This window comes from Hordeum vulgare, chromosome 2H (genome assembly GCF_904849725.1).
Source record: "Hordeum vulgare subsp. vulgare chromosome 2H, MorexV3_pseudomolecules_assembly, whole genome shotgun sequence".
NCBI classification, from domain to species: Eukaryota; Viridiplantae; Streptophyta; class Magnoliopsida; order Poales; family Poaceae; genus Hordeum; species Hordeum vulgare.
Genome location: NC_058519.1, coordinates 604233857 through 604252563, shown reverse-complemented (window position 1 = coordinate 604252563; position 18707 = coordinate 604233857). Strand labels below are relative to the sequence as shown.

General features: G+C 46.7%; 2 protein-coding genes across 2 annotated transcripts; one reads left to right on the top strand and one right to left on the bottom strand.

The window, feature by feature from the left end:
* Positions 1-280: 280 nt before the first annotated feature.
* On the bottom strand, positions 281-4995 carry LOC123428727. Its single transcript, XM_045112896.1, has 9 exons — positions 4792-4995; positions 3228-3563; positions 3042-3113; positions 2642-2986; positions 2101-2553; positions 1539-1600; positions 1339-1442; positions 1158-1228; positions 281-655 (listed from the first exon to the last, which is right to left on the bottom strand). Exons 1-9 carry the CDS (start codon positions 4993-4995, stop codon positions 281-283), a joined length of 2022 nt encoding a protein of 673 aa, XP_044968831.1.
* A 12258-nt stretch (positions 4996-17253) lies between these two features.
* On the top strand, positions 17254-18210 carry LOC123430746. Its single transcript, XM_045114589.1, has one exon. It carries the CDS (start codon positions 17367-17369, stop codon positions 17910-17912), a length of 546 nt encoding a protein of 181 aa, XP_044970524.1. The 5' UTR covers positions 17254-17366; the 3' UTR covers positions 17913-18210.
* Positions 18211-18707: the final 497 nt, after the last annotated feature.

The window sequence follows — 18707 nt, the reverse complement described above, 5'->3', positions numbered from 1 at the left end:
TTAAACTGAAACACGGAAGAATGGAGTACCTTGCTCTGATACTAATTGAAAGTGCTAAATATCGACTAGAGGGGGTGAATAGGTAATTTATATGAAAAGCTTCAAAATAGTAAATGTATTCAAAGTATGTGAAAGTGATACACGATCAAGTAGAGATAACACACAAGGATCTAAGCATAGCATGCAATACTACGAAGACATTGAGACAGTTAGAGCATAGTCATCATGCACACTAACATATATCAAGGATAAACTCAGGTAGTATGAAGACGAATGACAATTAAGAATGTCTTCGGTGATTGTGATGGGGGAGGCCGACGATGCAGTAGGAGAGGTCGGACGACGACGCGACGGAGGGGTACGACGCCATGTCGATCTCCTCGGCCTTCTGCGGCGACGACAGCACCGAGGCCGACTCCTTCTTCCTCCTCCTCCTCCCCGCGCCGCCTCCGCTCCGCGTCTCGCGGTCGCCGCAGGAGAGAGACAGGAGCCTCTCGAACGTGTCCACCAGGTACCTGACGCGGCCCTCGCCGTGCTCCGAGACGCCGGCCATGGCCTCCTCGAGGGCCGCGCTCCACGCCGCGCTCTTCCGCGAGGCCGCCTCCCCGCACCGCTGTCCTTGCCTGTGATCCTCCTCGGCGACGTCATAGTGTAGCTGCAAAATAAATATAACAAACTATTAACGACTCAAATGGTATATTATACAGTCAAACAGGAGAATGAATTTGGATGTTCTATAGAAAAGAACGACTAATGGGTCAGCAAAGGCAGGAATCCTAAATAACACATTTGGTAAGTCTCTTACAAATTGCGAACAATCCATATGCTTGAAAGATCTAATAAAAAATATATTTATTTGTACTTACGTGCAAATTGCAACACATTCCTACAGTCTGAAGTTACGGACTATCTGTAATTTACCAATGCCTACAGTGTCACACTCACTTGGAAACCAATATGCTTAAGTTGGGTACGAGATAGTAACAAGAGATGATTTACCTCTAGCTATGGTAGCTGATGTACACTTACCCGGACCTATTATCTTGATTGTTATTAGAGCCCTAATGAATTACTGCCAATTTACTCTATGAAGTGCAGTAACCAGAATTCCTCGGCCAAAAAATCATTATAGGATGGCATGATCTCCTATCCTGTACTGCATAAACTACTGGAAGTTTGTTTCTACATCTTTGATAACACAACACCAAGAAACCATGACAGTATGAAGCTATTTGCACAATCAAATGAACAAGAATTGATTGTCATAATACTGCTTTGCAGAGATCAATAAGCATCTAGCAACTCTAACAGAATAAGACGTATAACATGTTGACTGACTCAGCAATGAAAGCCATTGATGAAAAATATAAAGTGGGTCAAAAATGGTGGAGAACAGTTTGGCACCAATCAGTTCAGACGTCCATTTAGTTTCCATCTTATCTCTGCAAATTTGGACAAAAGGTCATAACTATATAAGCATACCTACAGTCTGGATAACTTTCCATTATGAAATGTTGCATGGTATATCTTCTGCTTACATTGCCAACGAAATAAGTGGAGCATCCAAAAGCTGCAAGAGAATGATGAATAACATATCGTCCTGCAATATGAAGGAGCATATGCCCAATACTATAAAAATTGCTCAAACACAAGGAATACATGTTAACACTAAAAAACAAAGCATTAAGAAGATAAAGGCTTCAGCATTTGGCCTGAAGTACAATTTACATTGTACAAACGGGGACAAGAGAGGAGAGGAACTGTATGCGAAAAGAAAAACATTAGCAAATCTGAGGTATAATGAGCATGATATCTGACTGATGCTCAAGATGTACTCAACATAGAAAGCAACTCCCTAGCAATGTGCACTAATATAGATCCAAATACTCTACTGTAAAGAAAAAAACTACCCGCAAAAGGTGACAACAATCACTTATGAAGACAAACAGAAGCAGAAATGCATGAGTATGAAGATAAAACCCAAATTATCTAGTACCTACAAGACATAATGAAAATCGACCAACTCAAACAGAAGCTCGTTTTGCCATTGAACAATGAACAAAGTTAACAAGCTTTCTAGTATTTAGAGCGGAAGCATACCTCCTCCATATATAACTGCAGAAAGCGTAAAACAATGTCTGTTGATGATTTTGAGTCCAAAATCTCGTCTAAGCAACATCTCTTAAACCAAACCGATATTTCTGACAAGCCAAAATAGTTGCAATTATCAGTGCAGCTTTGCCCTTTGTGGTCGCTCTTACATGAACAATTCAGTCTACTATCATTTCCACTGCAAGCCAAGAATATCGAACAACTAAGAAACAAATACATAGCCTGTCTTTGTAAGTGTCGGGTAGATTTATCCTGAAGCTCGCCCAAACCTACACCACTCAACAAAAATGGGGATCCTTCTAAACAATTCTCCAGTTTAGTGCTATGTTGGAACATAGGTTCATGGAGTAGACTCTCAAAGTGGTGTCGAAGTAATTTCAGCAAACAAACAATATGTGAGCAGTTCTGGTGTATGTGAGGCTTAAGCCTTATCATTAACAACTGCATTGAGAAAGCAATGGCTGATGAGTACTTGGTTACAGATTGTCTCAACTTCATAACAAAAGATTGCTGGATGTATGAAAACTACCAATATTTTGTGCTTTGAATACTGAGAGAGACTTTTTGGGATATGTTGTTGCTCTTGTAAGTAAGTTGCTAATCTAGGAATGACATCTGCAAGTTTCACAAATACATCTCGTCGGTCCATGTCTTCCATGTAACTTTGCTCAACTAAAGAGCACAAGAGCTGGAGGAGATTGCCTAACACAATTCCAAACTGTGCAGAATCTTTACTCAAACTATGTCGGTCATCCGTGACAAGGCTTACAACTTTCCCCGCATTGAATTGGTAACCAGGATCCCAATGTAACTTCTGAATATGATAAATGGACATGCAAATGAATTCATCTTTCAGTTCAGAGTCATTGTAGTACTCGAAAGAGGTCAAAAGGGACCAAAACATAAGCAACTGAAATCCGAAGCAATACCTGATCCGATGCGCACCCTTGCTTCCCATCGTCCACCTTGTCGTGGTCCCATCCTCGAATTGCCTTATTTACCTATAATATAATTAATAACGAATGGAAAGTCTAAAAAAATCATGGGAAGAACGGGAGAACGGAAAATGTAAAGCAACAGTAAATAAAATTCTAAAATCCAAGCTAGAGGATTACCCGGGAGAGCACGAGGAGTACGCACCGCTCTTCCTCCCGCGAGAGCTGCGGCCGCCGCGTCGCCAGCGATTCGGGTTCCTGCAGAGGAGGGCGGACACCGAAAGCGGCGTGAGAGGCTAGCTGGGATGCCGCAGTTACCAGATACGAGCGCCCGGCGTTGCTTACGAAGAGTAAGCAGGGAAGTGCGGCAGGCTCGCCAGAGTGGGGGATCGGACAGCGCCGGCGGTGGCGGGGACAGCGGGGCGTGCTGGCACGTGGCGGCGCTGACGGGTGCGAGCGGCGGAACTGGCGGGGATGGGCCGATCCGGCGGTGCGGGGGAGAGCGCCGAGCGGTGGCTGCGCGAGGCAAGGGCAGGGCCGAGCATATGTTAGGAATCAGGATCAATTTAGGCAATGTTTCCCTAACAACACGTTTCACGCGAGGGTTAGAATACTCAAATGAATATGTAGAAAAGTTGTTAGTTGGGTGAACATAATGGTTCATGCCGTAGTGCTCATATTCATGAGTCTTTTTCAGTCCTTCTGTGCGAAACATAGTGGTTAGTATGATCATATGAAGATCTTTGTCTCCTCGAAGACTTTGAACTAGGGAATGTCTTCTTCTTGAGAGATAGCGTCGTGACATTCACAGTAAGCTTATCAAGAAGACATTTGGGAACCCAGATCATCTTCATGGGTGATCCATTCCTGCAGTTAGTGCTAATGAACCTAGCAAACACTTCACAATTTAGACATTTGAACAGTTCATAGTTGGAATCTAAGGATTCATCAACAATTATAGGACTAGCATAGTTAAAGCCAAATAATGTGGATGGGTCCACTCATGGGCCCTTTGCAGCAACCCATGTGGTTTTGGGTTACTACTAAGGCTTTCCAGTAAGATCCATCAACACTGATGTTTCTTTCGAAACCAACACCCTCTTTCCTAGGGTTTTTGTTCAAGATTTTCTTCCTGAGGATATCGCACAAGATCTGATGTCCCTTCAAACTTTTGGACATGCGTGTTTCAAGAAATGCCTTCAACGTGTCATTGTCATTAGTGATAGCAGTGGTTTCCTCAGATGAGGGGTTAGATACCACAGATACAGTTGAAGATAATGCATTCTCAATAGCATTTAACCATTCATTAGTAGAAGCTTTAGCTTCAAGGGCAAGACATTTTAAGCATGGAACATCAAATTCATCGTGAGCGGCACTGATCTCTTCAGCAAGGATTGAGTCTTTTTCCTTCCAAAGATCCGCATGAGCCTATTTCAACTTCTCAAGATCTTGCTTTCTTTGAAGATATTCATAAGAAAGCTTCTCATGATCAGTTGAGAGTATCATGACGATTTTGGAGATCCTCAAACCTTGAACGAAAATCACGCATGTCTTATGCCATAGCTTTGTTCACACTCATCTCATTGCGCAACAGGTCATCATTTTTCTGTAGAGTTTATTGCATTTTTTCCATAGCATTTTTTTGCTTAGTAGCAATTTTGAAAATTAAAGAATATCTAGGTTTCAAGTCATCATGAGATTCAGCTTCGATATCAGAGTCATGACGTGGAAATTTTGAGGATACCTTGAAGCCTTTTGCCATGCAGAAGTAGGCTGGAGGATTGTCATCGTCACTCACTTTGGTGTTGATGAGGAGGCCATTACATTCGGGGTCAAAGACAAATGAGGAAACGAATGCAGAAGCCATAGCCAAACCACCAACTTCAGAATCAGACTCCTCCTCATATCCCTCTTCAACTTCAGACTCACATTGAGTGTGAGAATCCATCTCCTTGTCAATCAAAGCATGTGCTTTGGAGCTCTTCTTATGCGACGAAGACTTGGATGAAGACTTGTGATGCTTTTTCTTCTTCTTGTCATAAGAATCATAGTCCTTGCTCTTCTTCTTTGATTCCTTCTCTCATTGAGGACAATCAACGATGAAGTGACCTAATTTCTTGCAGTTGTGACATGATTGCTTCTTGCTGTCACGTGAAGACATTTCACTAGATTTCTTGGAGTCTCGCCTTGAAGACTTTCCAAATTGTTTTGACTTGGAAAACTTCTAGAACTTTCTTACAAACAGTGTGAGTTCTTTGTCAATGTCTTCGGCACCATCGAAACTGCATTAAGATTTGCCTTCAGATGAAGAGACAACCTTTGCCTTTAGTAGACGAGAACAACCATAGGTGGAACCAAAGGTTTCCCTTTTCTCACCATGTTGGAACTCATGAGTGTTCAGCCTCTCTAATATATCATTAGGATCCAATTCCTTGAAGTCACGACATTCTTGGATCATGAGGGCAAGAGTGTCAAAGGAACTATGGAGAGATCTCAATAGCTTCTTCACAACTTCATGTTTGGTGATATCAGTGGTGCCTAGCACATTCAATCTTTTGATATATCAGTGAGTCGATCAAACATGAGCTGGAAATTTTTATTGTCAAGCATCTTGAAGTGGTTGAATAGTTTACGGAGCACATCTACCCGTGTGTCTCTCTAATATGAGACACCTTCATTGACTTTGACAACCATTCCAAGATTTGCTTCGCAGTCTGAAGAGCACTCACACGGCCATATTGTCCTTTGGTTAGATGACCATAGATGATATTCTTAGCGGTTTAGTCTAGTTAAGCAAATCTCTTCACATCAGCAGTAGTGACACCTTCGCCAACCTTGGGAACTCCAGGCATGACGACATACCAGAGGTCATTGTCAATGGCTTCGAGATGCATATGCATCTAGTTCATCCAGTATGGGTAATCAATGCCATCAAAGACAGGGCACGCAATAGAGACCTTGATTATCCCTGCAGTTGACATAGCTAAACTCCAGGTGGTTAAACTGAAACACAGAAGAATGGAGTACCTTGCTCTGATACTAATTGAAAGTGCTAAATATCGACTAGAGGGGGTGAATAGGTAATTTATATGAAAAGCTTCAAAATAGTAAATGTATTCAAAGTATGTGAAAGTGATACACGATCAAGTAGAGATAACACACAAGGATCTAAGCATAGCATGCAATACTACGAAGACATTGAGACAGTTAGAGCATAGTCATCATGCACACTAACATATATCAAGGGTAAACTCAGGTAGTATGAAGACGAATGACAATTAAGAATGTCTTCGGTGACTGCCTTCGAATTGAGATGATCAAGTTATGGCTTCATAGTACAGTACAAAAAGTAAGAGTGAAATATATAACGAGTAGCTTGACAAAGACACGAGATTTGTTGGACCAGTTCCAGTTGCTCTAACAGCTGTACGTCTGGTTGAGGAGGCTGAAATTGAACTCTGAAGACCCCATCGTCACCTAGTTCCCCTTGAGACAAGGTCACTTAGACCATGCCCAATCACTCAGGTAAGTCTTCAGGGTAGACTTCTGAAAACCGTACAAACTTGGTCACTCGACAATCCACAATGACTCTTGGATTGTTCTAGACCATGGTCACCCGGCAATCCACAATGACTCTTGGATGTACTAAACCACGACGCCTAACCGTCTGAAAGATCACCGTCTTCAAGTGTAATAAGTAGTACATATTCACGATTGACTCAGTCCGAACTCCCGTTTCAACTTTCAATGGCGACCAAATACCGGCAAGACCGTAAGAGCACGCCATACCGAGAACCAGCCGATACCGATCGACGATAATGTACTTTAACTGTTGCGTAGGAGTACATGTTTTGGCTATTATCTCAAGGTGAGACGTTATAGCCCACGGAAGAAGATAACGCGATTCATTCTAGTAAACATACGTATCAACATGTCCGTGCAAACCCCGTTGCACGCTCCTTTTCTTTGGAATGAAGGCTCTAGAAGAGCCCGATTTTGAATTAACAAAGTCATCAACCGGTCAAGAGAACATGAACACACACTTACAAGGAAATAAAAAAACAAGATGACTAGTACAAGGCACTCAAACGAGACAACTCAAAGGATCCCTTCAAACTTGCAGCCTATGAAGAGACAATGAAGAACACAATTCAAGTTGTCGCCTTCACCATCACATCCACGACCACTATCTCATCGTCCCTGTGATCCCTGAACGATGCCTCCAAAAAGGAACACGATACAGACGTGATGTCACCATCCGAAAAAGGGAACCTAAATTTTCACCTAGCAGGGGACGAAAGGAGGGAGAGAGGATCCACACCACAACCTCCAATGAGGGAAATTAAACGGCGCCTAAGGCGTCGCCTTTGGTGTGGCCGCCGCGCCAGCCAGGAGTTTCCTCCGGATCCTACCCCGTCCAACGAGATCCGTGCAGCCAGCGACCTGGAGCAGCGGCCTAAGCCACTAGGACCCAGATATGGCGATGGAAGGAGCAGATCGGGGCGGAGGGGATGGCCATCAATGGCGGTGGCAAACCTGCACGCTCCTGATCGGGTACTTTGGCAAAGCAAGCGAGCACGCGGACGCCTAGCATGCAACGTTCATCAAAGTAGCGGAACAGTCTTTTTTTAAGAAAAGGAGGATGACCCCCGGTCTCTGCATCTGGGAGATGCATGCGACCATTTTATTGATTATTCCCGAGGACCTTACAAAGTAGTACAACAATATGTCTGAATCCGCCATCTTGGCAACATTTGTCGCTACTCCTATCCATATGATGAAGGATGCAAGCTGAGCCAAATACCCAGACCTCTCACCAAAGCCTAACATCTAAAGCCGGAGGCCCCGACCGAGCCACATACCGGGTCAAGGGCACAAACCGGTCTGACGCACTAACATGTGTCGCCGCCACCATCTTCCACTGGTTCATCTTCAGAGCAGATTGAGGTACCAGCCTTGGCAGGTGCCTCCGTCATCGACGCCACCATGACGCCAAACGACGACCTTCACCTACGCGAGTCCATCTCCAAGCAGCGGACATAGATCCATGCTAGGATAGGGCCGCACCATCACCGTAGCCCACCACCTACAAGCACCACCCAGCCCCAAGGTTCCCAAAGCGGCCTTCAAGAAGGGAACGACGCCGTGAGCGCCGCCGCCGCCCAACAAAGTTAGGGCTTTCGCCCGGGAGACCTAGGGGAAGGGGAAGTGAGGGGATCAGTCCATACCGACGCCTCCAAGGAGGGGAACGACACCCTCAGGCGTCGCCGTCGACGCGGCCGGCCATGGCCGGCCAAGGATTTCACCCGAACTAGATCCCCGTCACCAGCAGCGCCTCCTGTACAAAACCGACAAGCCAAGGAAGCGCGGCCCGACCAGGCTAGCCCGCACGCTGAACATGGGAGGAGGGGATGCGCCAGATCGCGCGCACCGACCACCGTAGAAGCCGCCGCCAGCCGCCAACGACGACTGGATCCCGCCGCCCGCGCGGCTCGAACGCCAGATCCACCGCCCGCACGGCTGCTAGCTTGTCGTGCCTCATCCATGGAGCCGCCGCTCCAGATCCGGAATTCCCCACGAAGAGGCAGGGCAGCCAAGGCCCCGCCGCCACGATCCTTGGCGTCCCGGGCTTGCCCGGCGGCTGCCTCACACGGCGGCGAGGAAGGGAGGGGGAGGGAGTTGGGCGGCTAGGGTTGGGAGGGGGAGGGAGGGGGCGGCGCCGCGGAGATGTTCCAGATGAACATAACGACATCTGTGTAGCCTACCTCATTCTTCTTCTGGACAAGTAGTACCCCAATACTCTGTGTCGCTGCCTAGCTATATCTCCCCCGTGTGTGTGTGTTTTGCGGGGAGCTTTCTTTCTTTCTTTCTTTCTTTCTTTCTTTTGCGAATAGCTTGCTATCTCTCCTTGACGGCGGGCTTGACCTCAACCGGTCTATCCAATTTCTAAAGGCGAGTACCGACCGATCTCTCGCCACAGCCTACAAGATTGATAAGCTGAACATTCAGCAGAAGCTACTTACGTACGCAAGTTCCGGCGTGCGGTAGCCACCTTTCACGACGACTACTCATCCCGGCGAGCGACAATTTTCCAGCAGGCAAGAAGACCTGAACCCCCCACCCTACGTGGGTCGTCGATACCATGCACATCCAACTTTCACCGGCTAGCCAGCCAAAGCCAAAGCCAAAGCCAAAGCTAAAGCTAGGCGCGTCCCTTTCCGCTGTCGTCCCTCTCGTGCGTGCGTGCGACGGCCGAACGACGAGACTTCTCTCCCGGAAACAGTGCGTCGTCCCTCTCGGAAAACGCATCATCGCCTTGAAACAACCATCGATCGGCACGGCACGGCACGGCACGGCAGACAAGGCATACAGTCCAGTCCAATCAAGCCAAGAAGCCATGCATGACAAAGACAGACGCACCATCCATCCGTCTCTGCTGTGCGTGTGCTCACTTTTCCAAGGCCACCACTTTTCCAAGTCAAGTCAGGTATCGTTTGGATATATTGACCGTTGGTCGATGATGACAAAACGACGAGCCACCCTGACCCGGCCATGGCGCTGGGAAGACTCGATCGACCGGCGCGAGGTGGCCCGTGGCCGGCTAGCTAAGCTAGGGTTTGACTGTTATACCCCAGCTAAGCTAGGGTTTGAGTGTTATACCCCAATAACTAAATTTTACTGGAGTACTAATAACTGTCAGTAGTGCGCTCTGAGCAGCGGCAGCGCAGGCTTGCGGCTCCCGATGCTACCGTTCTTGCACGCAGCATTGCACCGGCCTCGGCGTGCAGGCACTGTTGGTCAAAACTTCGGCCTCCACCAGCGAATCTCTAGAGCTTTTGCGAAGGCCCTGCAAGCAGTGGGCGGTTTGCACCTGGGTTAAGCATCTTCAATAGCTTGTTTATATGAACGTCTATACTCTAAACATGACATGAGTCCAAAACACGCGTCCATCAGCTTGTCTATATGAACGTCTATACTCCAATCATGACATGAGTCCAAATCAGGCGTTCAGCAGCTTGTCTATATGATCGTCTAACATGCACACCCTCTAAATCGATCTTGATAATTTTCACGTTGGATAATGTGAAGGTGTCGTCCAAACTCAATCGCAGCCGCAATTTCTCCTTCTTCCGAGCGACGGTCCACCGGTCATGGTCCTTATATATGAACATTCTAATGCAAAAATGGACATGGACATGTACATGAGAAAATATTTTTAGACCATTGTCCATATGAATATATAGACACGAAATATACACAATGCTATTTGAGATGTTTTTAACTTGTTATAAGATGGAGTTAATTATTTCCTCTGTTTAATAATATAAAAGCGTTTTTAAGGAAGTATTTATTGCTTACAAATAGATTGACCAAGTTGATGCAAGAACTGGTAGTTTACATAGTACATGTCTAGTGGAGTTACATGTATGGTACAATTTTCTTTGCAAATTATTGCATCATGCATGTTCAGTCACTAACTATCCTGCACAAAACGACTACATTACAGAGATGATTAACCAAGTTGATGTAGGAACTAGTAGTTTACATGGTACATGCGTATCACGAGAGGATTTGTCTGAAAGGGCTACTACAGCTAGATCTCAAAATTTATGATCGATCGAGGTGTCTCCTGGTGGAGTTCCTATACACCATGTTCTTTGCAAATTGCACCATGTTCAGTCACTAACCTACCTGCATAAAGCCAGGACTCCATCACACTATTTCAATTTTACTCATCGCCAGCACAGACTGTAATGCCTAACAGAGTTTCACGTGGCTTTCAGAAATATAAACTCTCTTCAAAGTCCCACTTGTGCCCCCGCAAAGAAAAAAGTCCCACTTGCGACCTTATTGGCAATGTTTTATCACATGATACTAATTTAAGTCCAAGTAGCAGTGGACCGGATGGGTGACATAGATAGTTCCATCGCCCATCCTAATCTAGCAGTAATCTAAATCATTTTTGGCGTACATATGCGATGCTAATTACAAGTATATGCGTTAAAAGTATGTGTTGTATGTGACATGAGCTGTAAGTTGCAACTCTAATAAACGGGTTAGACATTTAAGAAGTCTCTGGATGGTGTGGCAGCATCATGGAGGTAGATCGAATCGACCGATCAAAGTACCGCCACTTGTACTTGGCCCCAAAGGTACCCGCCACTATAATTGTGTTTGTTAATTGCGATCTAATCTAATTAGGGGTGCAACAGCAGGTCAGCAGCGCGTACAGAGGGTGTGCATATCTTACTTGGAGCTCCAAGTATTTCACGTGCCTCCGCTGCAAATTGCGACTTGTTTACAAATGCAAAACACACTATGTACATTCGGGATCTTGGCATGAATTGGTTGTTAATCACAACCATTTTGATGCCGATCAAGTCGTACTCCTACTTGCCATCACGGCCGGGCCCGAGACCAAGTCACGAGAAGAGACAGAGCCATGCACTTGTCATCAAGCGAGCGTGAATCATGTTACTCCTCCTACTTTTTACTTATTTCATTTTGATTCTTTTCAAAGAGATCGATCAAGCTGTGATGATCGGCGACGAACAACAACAGGACAGCTGAAGAGACAAAAGCAAAGGAAGCAGAAGAAAAATACTGTATCAGAGAATCCGCCGTTGCGGCACAGACGATCGACGGTCGATTTTCTTCCGGCCGTTTGGTTGCCTGTCGCACGTCGTGAGGGCAAGTAATCGATCGATCTTACCAACCAAAATGATTAGCCCGGCCCCGGCAGTGAACCAAAACACGCAGTACGATTATCACCGGCAACCTACTTGCATCCACAATCATCGACGACGCAATGAACCCCTTCGCCACCTTTAACCACCGGATGGGCATGTTTAGTCAGGCATCAAGCCCAAACCACCGCAGTCGGTGAGATCGAAGCTGGAGGACGCGCCAAGTAGATCCCGAAATCTGAGAGGACCGTACAGGCCTAGCGCCAAAACTATTCAAGCAAGTCAATGGCCATCGCCAACCGCCCGAATGATTAGCGCAATCACGAGCTGGCAGGGCTGAAAGCGTATATAATACCACCGGCGCTTAGCCGGTGGAGAGGCATTATTAGGCGGAGTTGATCACATGTAAGTATGCAGCAGGCTCACCGGCATGTTCTAATGTGAATGGATGGATCCGTACGCCTCTCTCCGTCCACGCACAGCGGGAAATCCAGTTGGAGAAGGGTCGATGATGGGGTCGGGTCCATGGACATGCTGCCGGGGCGCTGGATTCCCCGGCCGTCCAAAAACGCAGAGGCTCTCTCTGACAACCGAGCTGCTGTAGATCTGTTGCAGGCGAGGGGGATGGGATGGTCAACGGGTTCGTTAGTCAACGCAACGGTTGATGCGGCTTCGTTTGACTGAATATTGTGCGTGGGGGTAAATGGTAATTTTGGAGCTGTTTTCGTGCGATCTGAGCCTTCCAAGATGCTCCTACTGGAGAAGCAATGCCTGCAATTTTGAAGGTGCAGGATAATGTGGGAGAGTGCTTGGCCACCTCGAAGAGCACCTACATGTTTTCAGGGAGAAGAAAACGCCTGAAAAAATTATGTATTAGTCGATTATCACAGCATGATCGTGCCGCCATCTGTTCATCTAACTTCTTCCTTCTGCATGCCTCAACCGCCGCCGCCACTCCCCATGGCCGACGGACGTTGTCTTGGCCCACCGCTATTCGCGATCATCTCTCTAAGGCCCGTTGATCTATAGCAACACCGACAACCCCTCCACCCCCACGGCCCGCTTCCTCGCCTTTGCTTGGGACTTTGTAACCCGCTGCCGCCTGCGGCATCGTCTTCGTCTTTGGTAAGGTCCTGGCTTGGCTTCATCGATCTCAACACTCATCGCGTCGTCCCATCTTTGACCTCGCACGAGACTGACTCTAGAAAAAAAAATTCAGGCACCTCACGATTAGCACACGTCTGAACCTCTTTTCTTTAATGAAAATGTGTCTATTCACATGGTGATGGTGTGGTACATGGGAAACAAACAATGACGCTAACTCACCTTCTTAAAGGCGGCCAACGCGATGGATGGAGAAGGGGGGGGGGGATTCCTGACCTGAATATACTGCTTATTAAAAAAACACAATTTTCATGGGGATAGATAGTCCATTGGTTGTCGTTCTTTTTGGCTATGATGACCTAAACCTAAGAAATCGCAGAGAGAAATTAAGAGTATGTTGCAATCAGTAATTAAGAGTATGTTGCAATCAGTAATTAAGAGTATGTTGTTGGTGGTTTTCTTACCCTCTCTTCTCTAAGGCTGGCCATAGTGGGAGTAACTTAGGTGGTATTATATACTTGGGACTAGCAAATATGCTGATGTGCCAGACAATTAAAAAAGAGAGAGAGGGTTAAAGTAACATAGGTAGGTACCATAACATGTTGAATGCTATGCTACTACTACCTCCGTCACAGTTTATACCATGTGTCATGTATGTCAATTAATGAGGTTATCTATGATATTAATTTATGATACTATGCATTATGGAGGTAGTATCATACAATGGTATCATATGCATGATACTACTATATGATACTTTTCAATATAACCGGCCTAAATATGTGATATGCATGATTGTGGGTATTTAGAAGGAAAAAAGTAGACCTTAGACTATCCTTGTCCTTTCTTTTCGCTTGGCTAGCCAACTTTTTCCCGTGGCCATTTCCACAATACACTACAGTATAAAGTAAAGTTAATCAGCCATAAGAAAATTCACAACATAAAAATGAGCTGTTTTAAATCCAGCAAGATCCTCTATCATAAAAAAGATCAGAATTTTTTACATATCTATTATCAAAGTTCATCGGAAATACAAAACATCTTTAACAAAATAAAAAATAACAGTGGGATTCTAAGACCATCACGATCACACGGTTGTCAGAACAAGTCGTTGACGCATCCCTTTTTTCTATCAGAGTCGGCTTGACCTTATCGATAACAAACAGAAATTTTTTATGCAAAAGGGCCAACATTCTAAAACTGCAGTTGTTGTCTTTCAACACTTGAATAGATCGGAAACACATGACATCAAATATCATCACCCAATTGTTGAAGTACGCGGGCAGAGGAGCTTCCAGAGGGTGCATGCGTTAGTATCTTGTCGTTAGGCAAGCAGTAGATTTCCTTGCGTTTATTCCATTTTTCCTACTGCGAATTTCCTTGCGTTATTACTTGTTCTCTTCGTGATCTGCACGCATTGTGACAGAGCCGACCTCCTCTACGCGTGCATCCGGGGATTCGCCTTGGGCCTTGGCCCTCGGTGCTTCACCTTTTTCACATCAACAACAGAAAAAGGCAGGCAAAACGAGCGAGCCAGAGGATGCGGATGCTGCATGAAACGGTTGGCTGCCCTAGCACTCGACGGACGCATCAGCCGCTCTCCACGACTCCACAGATGCCATCAACGAGGCCGGTGCTGTTAGAGGATTTATGCAGGGTGTTATTCGAGACTCGAGGGCACTAAACGTGTGGCTACGAATCCATTACTATTCAGCTTCAGAAACAAACAAGCAAACCAAAAGGCATCTTATGAAAATCTACTACTCCCTCCGGTGCATTAGGCATTTTATGAAAATCAAATAATCCCAAAACGCTAAGGCACATTACAATACTCCCTCCGTCACGGTTTAGAAGGCATGTTTAGAAAATCTCTGGGACCAAGGTAGTCACCGATTGGTTGTGAGATGTAGTACTCCCTCCATCACAGTTTATAAGGCATGTATGTATATCTAGGTTGTCAATTTGACCAACTTAATGAGAGACATATATTACAAAAAAATATATCATTAAAAACTTTACATATTCTATTTTGTAATGATATAATTTTTATGTTAAACAATATATTTTATATAAGTTAAATTGACGACCTAGATACACGTACACGCCTTATAAACTGTGACAGAGGGAGTAAGTGTAGTTGCTAATTTGCATGCGTTTTCAAAATAGACAAAGTTTAAAGCGCGAAAAAGCATTATCTGTTGTCATCTATTCCTTGCCCTTTTGTGGTAGCGGCTAAGGCGAAGCTTCGTTCCCTTAGGCTTCGTCGTCGAATCTGTCGACTACCATCTCGTCGGTATTCCGTTCCGATGGCTTGTGAGGGGAGGCGGAATTCCCAATACCTCAATCAAGCCAATACTTCAGGTTAGGTTTTTCAGTCCTAACCGGGACGACGTCGTTGTAAATAGTGGTGATTCTTCTTCGAGCTGGTCTTTGGGGTTTCAATCCTTCTTTAGTCCGTCCATCCGGATAGAGGTGATGGATCTCCGTTGTAGACATTTTGTCTTCCTTGGTACGGTGATGTTAGGATTTCTTGACGTACGTTGTACGCTTGCATGATGTGATCTGATGTTAGACGTTTCATATCTATTCAAGGTTTAACGGCAACAACTGCAACTTTAGGACGATGATCCATATGAATATGTGAATGAAGACTTCACGACTGTCACTGACATGGCCAAGCGTCTATGGTAAGTGGGTGACGATAATGACACATCATCGGCTCGTTCTACCGGCGATAGTGCTCATTTGTTGGTCCATGAATCTTGATTTAATTCTTATCATGTTCCGAGCGTTTTTTACATTTAGTGAACTTTTATAATAGATCTAGATCCTTTTCTGCAAAAATAGTTAGGAAAAAAAAATTTATGCGCTTTCATCCTACGACCTTACCGAACTTCCGGTTTCGGGACTACCAAACTTTCAAAAAACAACTACAAAGACAACAAACTTAGAGCATCTAAAACTGAACCCCTAATATCCAATTCAAACGCCCGGTCAAGCCGCCCGGTCACCAACCGGTCACAAAAAGTCAACCCAGTCGGGCCCGTCAAACGGGCCTTAAACGCCTGGGCTACCAAATGTGGGGCGGATATGGGGGTGCCTGGACGCACCCGGGCACGTCCTCCTGAAGATGGGGCACACGCGGACTCGCCCAGAAACCCGGCGATCCGATGGGCGTGTCGGCCTTCATCGCGGTGTGAAAGCTGCGTGGCGTCGCTCCGGCTCGCCGCCCGATGACAAATCCGGCTGTTTAAGCCGGCTGACATCCCACAACCCTCACACATCCACCTCCTCCCTCTAATTACCGCCACCCGAGCACGTCCGCCTCCTCTCCCCCACTCTCTCATGCTCTCCGGTGTCGATATGGTCTGCCGTAGGATCATCACATACGCGATGCTAACGCCGGAGCGACAGATGCAGATTGGGGCAGAGATCCAGGCGAGGCGCGTCGCTACGGGTCTGCCTCTAGCTCACCAGAGTCGGAGGAAGAGGTGCAGGAGCTGCTGGAGCCGATGGAGGAGGACGAGGCGAACCAGTATGCTCCGGGCTTGAACATGTTAGAGGCGGAGGCAGAGTTCTTCGTTGCCCAAGTCGAGGAGATGGCGTAGCAGCAGGCCATCCTGGAGTCCATCCAGGATGAGGCCGAGGTGTCGACCAAACGCATGCTCATCCGACAGAGGCAGACGGAGATCGGCACACTCTTCGACGAGTTCGACACGGAGGTAGTGACAGAGGAGGAAGGAGCAAAGCGGCGGGAGGCATCGGAGAAGGCGGAGCTGCAGCTGTCGCCCCGTGTATCCGCGGAAGGGCACATAAATGTTAGGTTTCTTTTTTCCGTTTACATGCTTTTATATATATTTGAAAATCTAGTATGAGATGTCCAGATACAAATCAGTTTATGTGAAGTGTGTCCAATCACTTCCAACGCGTCCGTGAATGTGTAAAGAATAATATTTGCAACATCCAACAGTAGATGCTCTCACAGTTAATAACATCGAAGCGAGTAAAATCCCGGAGGGTTACGAGTACACCTCATTCTGATCTACCTCGGATAAAAAATGCCAACCGTCCACAAAATTGCAAGTCAAAGCGCAACCCATGACGCTGCGTGAAAGAGCAAAAGAATCCCGGATGAATTTTCGCCAGGCCAGCACATATCTCCGCAAGGTGGCAATTAACAAACGCAGGTCTATTCAGATCCTTCGAACTGCCATTCACAAACCCCCATCTCATCCATACTAATTAACTACCCCATTATTCAGGGAGAACAGAAGAGAGAAAAAAAAAATCCACAACCATCATCATCAGAAAAATAAAAACAGTAGAAACTGCCGCCGCTCCCCACGAAAACCCTACCATCCCCCCTCCCTCCCTTTAAATGCCCCCCCAAGCAGCACCACCACGCCGCACCCAAACAAACCGAAAGCCAAAAGCCAAAGAGCCAAAGAGCAGCCCGTGGAAGAAGGAGCCGTCGTAAAACCACCGCCCGAAAACCTTCCCACCTTCCGTAGCGAGGGAGCGGCGAGAAATGGAGCAGCTCGGGGGCAAGAAGTCGAACAAGATCACGGAGATCGTGCGGCTGCAGCAGATGCTGAGGAAGTGGCGCAAGCTCTCCGTGGCGTCCAAGCCCGACGCCTCGGCGGCGGCGGCGGCCAGCTGCACGCCCGCCGTCGCCACGGTCACCGCCGGCGGCGGCGAGAGCAAGGCCAAGAAGTTCCTGAAGCGGACGCTGTCCTTCACGGAGAGCCCGCCGTCGTCGTCGTCGTCGGGCCCGCCGCCCAAGGGCCACCTGGCCGTGTCGGTCGGCCCGGCGATGCGGCGGTTCGTGATCCCGACCGAGTACCTCAAGCACCAGGCGTTCGCGGCGCTGCTCCGGGAGGCCGAGGAGGAGTTCGGGTTCCAGCAGGAGGGCCTGCTCCGCATCCCCTGCGACGTGCCCGCCTTCGAGGCCATCCTCCGCGCCGTCGACAAGGGCGGCAAGCACAAGGACGCCGCCGCCTTCTGCTACTGCAGCGCCGAGTTCGCCATCGCCGCCGCCGACGTCGGCACCCCCAACAACTCGCTCTGCAGATAAGGCCGCCCACCGCCCGCCATTAGCAGTGCTACGTACCTGACCACCATCTTGTTCCTGTCCCACGAAAAAAAATGCCCTTCTTCTTCTTCCTCTTCGCTCGTGTTTTTCAGCGTCGACGAACGTGATGGTGAGGGATGATTCGACGGTATCTCCCCCCACGGGTTTTTTCTCCCCTCGTTATATAGGAATCATTGTTGCTGCCCGCATTCTTTCTCTGATGAAGATGATCTGGATTAGCCGGGTGATGTAATGCATGCATTCATGGAATCATATGGAAAGATCTGATTGATGTGAAAAACGAATTGATTTGCCGTTGCCCATTTACATATCTGTTGCGATGTCACCGGAAAGATTTGAATGTTCCGTTTGACAAGGTGCAGTTATGGCCTTTACATACTTTCGCGTACATCTCGCCGGCCGTTGCTCTAAAATAATCTTCTCTTGACTATTGGCGCGCATGTGAAGTACTACTACTGCAGTACGCTGTGGTGAAATGAATGACACATTTTGGATTATATATATATATAGTACTCCCTCCATCTCAAAATTTCTTGTGTTAGGTTTGTCTAAAAATGGAGGTAAACACGACTAGATACATACAGGGACTACTGCGTGGTACAATTCGATCTAGTGCTGAAAAGAAGAAGCAAAAACGCACCCAACTTTGAAAGAAAATACTACTATAAAGGTAAAAGGAAATTCCACAGTGGCGTTTTTGCTGCCTTTTACTGCTCGCCACATGAGGCAAAATGTGTGCCAGGCAAAGCACTCTGTAGCCATTACCCCGAGAATCGG